The sequence below is a fragment of the Cynoglossus semilaevis genome, chromosome W (genome assembly GCF_000523025.1).
Source record: "Cynoglossus semilaevis isolate Cse_v1.0 chromosome W, Cse_v1.0, whole genome shotgun sequence".
In the NCBI taxonomy this organism is placed as follows: domain Eukaryota; kingdom Metazoa; phylum Chordata; class Actinopteri; order Pleuronectiformes; family Cynoglossidae; genus Cynoglossus; species Cynoglossus semilaevis.
This window is the reverse complement of record NC_024327.1, coordinates 12,151,376-12,155,590: the sequence shown is the minus strand read 5'-3', so window position 1 is coordinate 12,155,590 and position 4,215 is coordinate 12,151,376. Positions and strand designations below refer to the sequence as shown.

Below are 4,215 nucleotides of genomic sequence, written 5' to 3'. Positions count from 1 at the left end.
GTCTCCTTCTACAGTCACACAGGTTCTGCTGTTAAAAGGATTTACTTAACATGATGTGTTTGTGAAGAGGCTGATTTGAAATAAAATGGTAATCATAATAATCTGAGTGCAAATGTAGGACTTTGTTTGACCTGCAGTGAAGAATTGTCACGTATAATGTTGGCCTGTTTTGTTTTAGCTATAATGTGTGACAGTTTTCCACATTTGATTTTCAGATTTACTTGCAGTCCAGACACAGAGCTACAGAGCTGAAAGGTTGGCCGGAACATCTGGCCCTGCAGTTTACAAATGTCAATGAAGCAGCCGTCATGGACTACAGTCTACATGATGAAACCCTGTTTGTCACGGACAGCGGCACAAATTCCCTCAGTGCCTTCAAACTGAAGGATTCAGACTTGGTGTCCCATGGTCAGATCCTCAAACTCCTGGGTGACACCATCACAGCCATGGCCATGGACTGGGTGACCCTCAACATCTACTGGAGCAGCAGTAAACAACCTCACCTGCACGTCACCTCGGTCAGGGTTGCCCACACGGCTGTCGTGCTGAAAGAGGGAATAAAGAGAGTGGGCTCCATCGCTCTCCATCCTCCCAGTGGCAGAGTTTGCTTCACCAACTTGGGCTTGGAGGGTACAGGTTCTGTAGTTGCAGTGGAGTGTGCTGACATGGACGGTGCTGGGCGCAGAGTGGTGTGGAAGGATGTGGTCCAGCCCTCCTCTGTGGTCTTCTCTGCTAATGGAGATGCAATTTACTGGGCTGATTCTGGTGAGAATTTTCATGTTTTCTTTTTTTTTTTTTTTTTTTTTTCCTCTCCCCTCATTAGATTTTTGCTGTGGCCCAGTAGAGATAAGATAAGAAGCACTTATTGATGACAGTTTCTGTTCCAGCTTTAGGGATCATTGGATGTGCGCAATTTGATGGATCACAATACAAAGAGTTAAAGGTGGGCAAAGGCCTGATAGCTGTGGCTCAGAGTGATGACACCTTGCTGTGGATGACAGTAAACGGTAATGTCAAACTCTGAGTACTAGATGCAATTTCTTTATTAGCTTAACTCTTGGTCACAAGAACCCATTTTTGATGAGCTCCTTCAACCTGTGTAGAATTCTTATCTGGTAATTTCATTGTTCCATTAATATTAATGGAATTAATTAATACACAAATGGTTAAACTTAAGTAAAAACCCAGTGAATTTTCTCTTAATGGCAATTTTTTTTCCCCATCCCTAGACAAAACCAGACTGTGGTACAGAGACAAGCAGCAACAGAACAGGCTGTGGTTTGAAGTTGACACACAAGTGGTCAGCTTAAGGGCTTTCAGTGAATCGAGTCAGTCGGGTATGTACCAACCACACCACCACGGGAACTTTGACTAATGACTCATTTGTTATTGAAGAAATCATAGCTCAGCTTTGGCTTTTTAAATCAAATGCCACCTGATGTTGAAACACAGTCTGACTATGCTTGACCATAAATGTCTGGCTTTTAACAGGTTCCAATCAGTGTGCAGAAAACAATGGAAATTGCCAGCATATATGCCTGGCCACCTCAGGAGGTCGGACATGCAGGTGTGGTCATGATCACATCCTGGTCAACACCACCCACTGCAGCCTGGATCAGAGCTGCCCCACAGGGAGGAGGCCGTGTTTAGACCAGCTGTCCTGTCACTCTATGGAGAAGTTCTGCGATGGTCATGTCGACTGCTCTGACCACTCGGATGAAAACTGTGAGTTTTTAAATAGCAGAGTATTTAGGAATTACCTGGGGAAAATAAATGATGGTGTCCTACAGATGTGACTAGTAGTGATCTTGGAACACTAGTGTAAACTGATGGTTTATGGTCAAAATGTGCTACTTGGGCAGCAGAGCCCTGTGGATATGGTTGATGTGAAGAACTTGATGTATGGTTTTGCTGCAGGTTACATTTTTGGGAATTAACATGTCTGAAAAGAGCATCCATTATTGGTCATTGCAAACTCTGTCCTGAATTTCTAAATCAAACTGAAATTGTCTCCATCTACAGTTGATGATAAAGTAAAACTTTTCAGTGACTTTGGAGAAATGGTGTGGAAAACTTCCTAAGTTTACAGAATCCAATTCCCACCCTAATGTAGTGTTTATACTTGTGAAAATTTTTTTTGTTTGTTTTTTTTTTTTCTCTCTAAAATCTGCCTTCTTCCTGCAGGTGTGAATGTGGAACAGTGGCCAGGAGTAGAGGCCTCCGCTCCTATTCAGCTTCACAGCACCTCCTCTCCTCATTCTCCATCAAACGTCACAGAGCTGAGGTCCACCGTTAATGTCAGTGTCCAATTTATGAACATAGATGCCCAGCAGTGCAGCCAAAAGCTCTGCAACAGCAACGGACGTTGTGTAAAAGCAGACAGTGGCCGAGCCGCCACCATGTGCATGTGCTCGCTGGGCTACAGCGGTGACGCCTGTCAAGAACACTTCCTCCAGACCATGCAAGGTCCCATCATCTACGCAGCTGCAGGGCTCTGTGTAGGAGCGGTGCTCATTGCTGTGACAGCAGCTGTGGTCAAGAGGAATAGGAACACCAATATGAGGTTTTGTCAAACTGTTCACCTTCATTAACCTGTTACCACTGACCAGTTTAAGGCTTTACCAGCGTTAGTGGCAATTTTAAATACAGGGATTATTGGCCTGAACACCAACTTATTTGTGACCTGTCCAATATGTTGAGAAAATGTCATCAGAATCATAACAAATTAACAGCCTTTTTTGTATTCATGTAATTTTGTAAATTGACCTAGAAATGCAGTCCTGCAGGTCTTTTGAATGAATTTAGCATTTTCTTTGACTCCTACAGAATAGCAACCTCAGCTGCTCCCAAGGAAACGAGCATGATGGACCTGGAGAACAAAGCAGAGAATGCCTTCACTGCAAATCCTTCCCCAGAGGATGCAGGGAAGCCAGAGGTGGACCTCCCATGAAATTGTCATGACCCAGTCTGTCTCGGTATGCTTTTGGGACAACTCTAACTTTGTTTTTTGTCTGCAGGAAGTGGTATCGTCTGTGAACTGAGGCTGATAATATGGACAGGCACCAGTGTTTTAAATAAACGGTCTGCATTTTCTGTGGTTTCCTGTGAGGTTTCTTCAGCATCACTGGCTTAAATGTGAAATGACTGTCAAAAGACAACAAAGGTTACAGAAAGACACTATGTGATAAATCTACCAACAGCAAAAAGGGCATTTTTTTTTTTTTGGTGACATTTTGGATAATTCTGCTTTTTATTTAACCATCATGGGGACAAAGGTCACAAACTAACTCTGAGACGACTGTTTTGATTTCCTTCTGGAATTGTTTTTCGGCCAATTAGCTTTTACTTAATTTTCTTCACATCAACATTTGTTTTCCTGTTCACTGACAAATTTAGAAGGATTATAGTAAGATGTTCTCTTTACTAATGGCGCCAAACGGATCATAATTATTCACATGTAGCTTAGTTTTAAGGGAACTCTCTAGGGATTGTGGATAAACATATAACCAGCTTGATATATATATTCATGTTTAAGGAATTATAAAGGTGTGCTAAAACATATAACCAGCTTGAACATAAAATGCTGCTTAAAACTAAAACTGAAAATATGCAGCTGTAGAGAAAAGGAGCTGCAAGGTTGAGTTACACCCAAGGTTTGTTGTGACAAGAGGAGTCTTTGGTGTGATGGAAAACAGAAACTTGTAGAACACAATGTGACAACAACGGCTGGGTTCATGGTTAGAACACAATGTCACAGCAACAGCTGGGTTAGATCGAAACGGGATGAGAAACCAACGGTGTAGATGTAGTTGCCAAAAAGAGTGTGTGTGTGTGTGTGTGTAGAACAAATGACGTCTGTATCGCTTGATATGTACCACCCCTGGATGTGTGTGTCAATAAAACGAGCCTGAGTTTGTTGAGAGCGCAGAATTCTGCAGTCGATCCTCTGACTCGCCGCTGGATCCTCCCTGTGCACAGGTGAACTCGAGCAACAACTTTTGTCTTTTCTTTATACTTTGTGAAAGTTCTTCTTGATAGTGTCGAAGTTGATCAACGAATCCGGGGTGGTAAAACCTTACCACGACAGTTCACAGCGAAAGAGTAGTTCACAGAGAATGATTAGTTCACGGTGAAAGATTAGTTCACAGTAGTGATGGGAAGACCGACTCTTTTTATTGATTCGAATCTTTGACTCTCGAACAGTAAAATGAACGA

The 4,215-nt window shown here is 42.6% G+C and overlaps 1 protein-coding gene across 1 annotated transcript in view; it reads left to right on the top strand.

Annotated features, from left to right (window-relative positions):
* The window catches only part of LOC103397210 (low-density lipoprotein receptor-related protein 4-like), an 11,067-nt gene extending 7,974 nt beyond the window's left edge, over positions 1-3,093 (top strand). The window contains 8 exon segments of the mRNA XM_025052936.1: positions 1-22; positions 216-765; positions 888-1,007; positions 1,230-1,337; positions 1,492-1,725; positions 2,185-2,563; positions 2,827-2,935; positions 3,018-3,093. The exon segment at positions 1-22 is cut by the window's left edge and continues 173 nt beyond it. Of these exon segments, the coding sequence (XP_024908704.1) occupies positions 1-22; positions 216-765; positions 888-1,007; positions 1,230-1,337; positions 1,492-1,725; positions 2,185-2,563; positions 2,827-2,935; positions 3,018-3,041 (1,546 nt within the window). The 3' untranslated portion in view covers positions 3,042-3,093.
* The last annotated feature ends 1,122 nt before the right edge of the window (positions 3,094-4,215 follow it).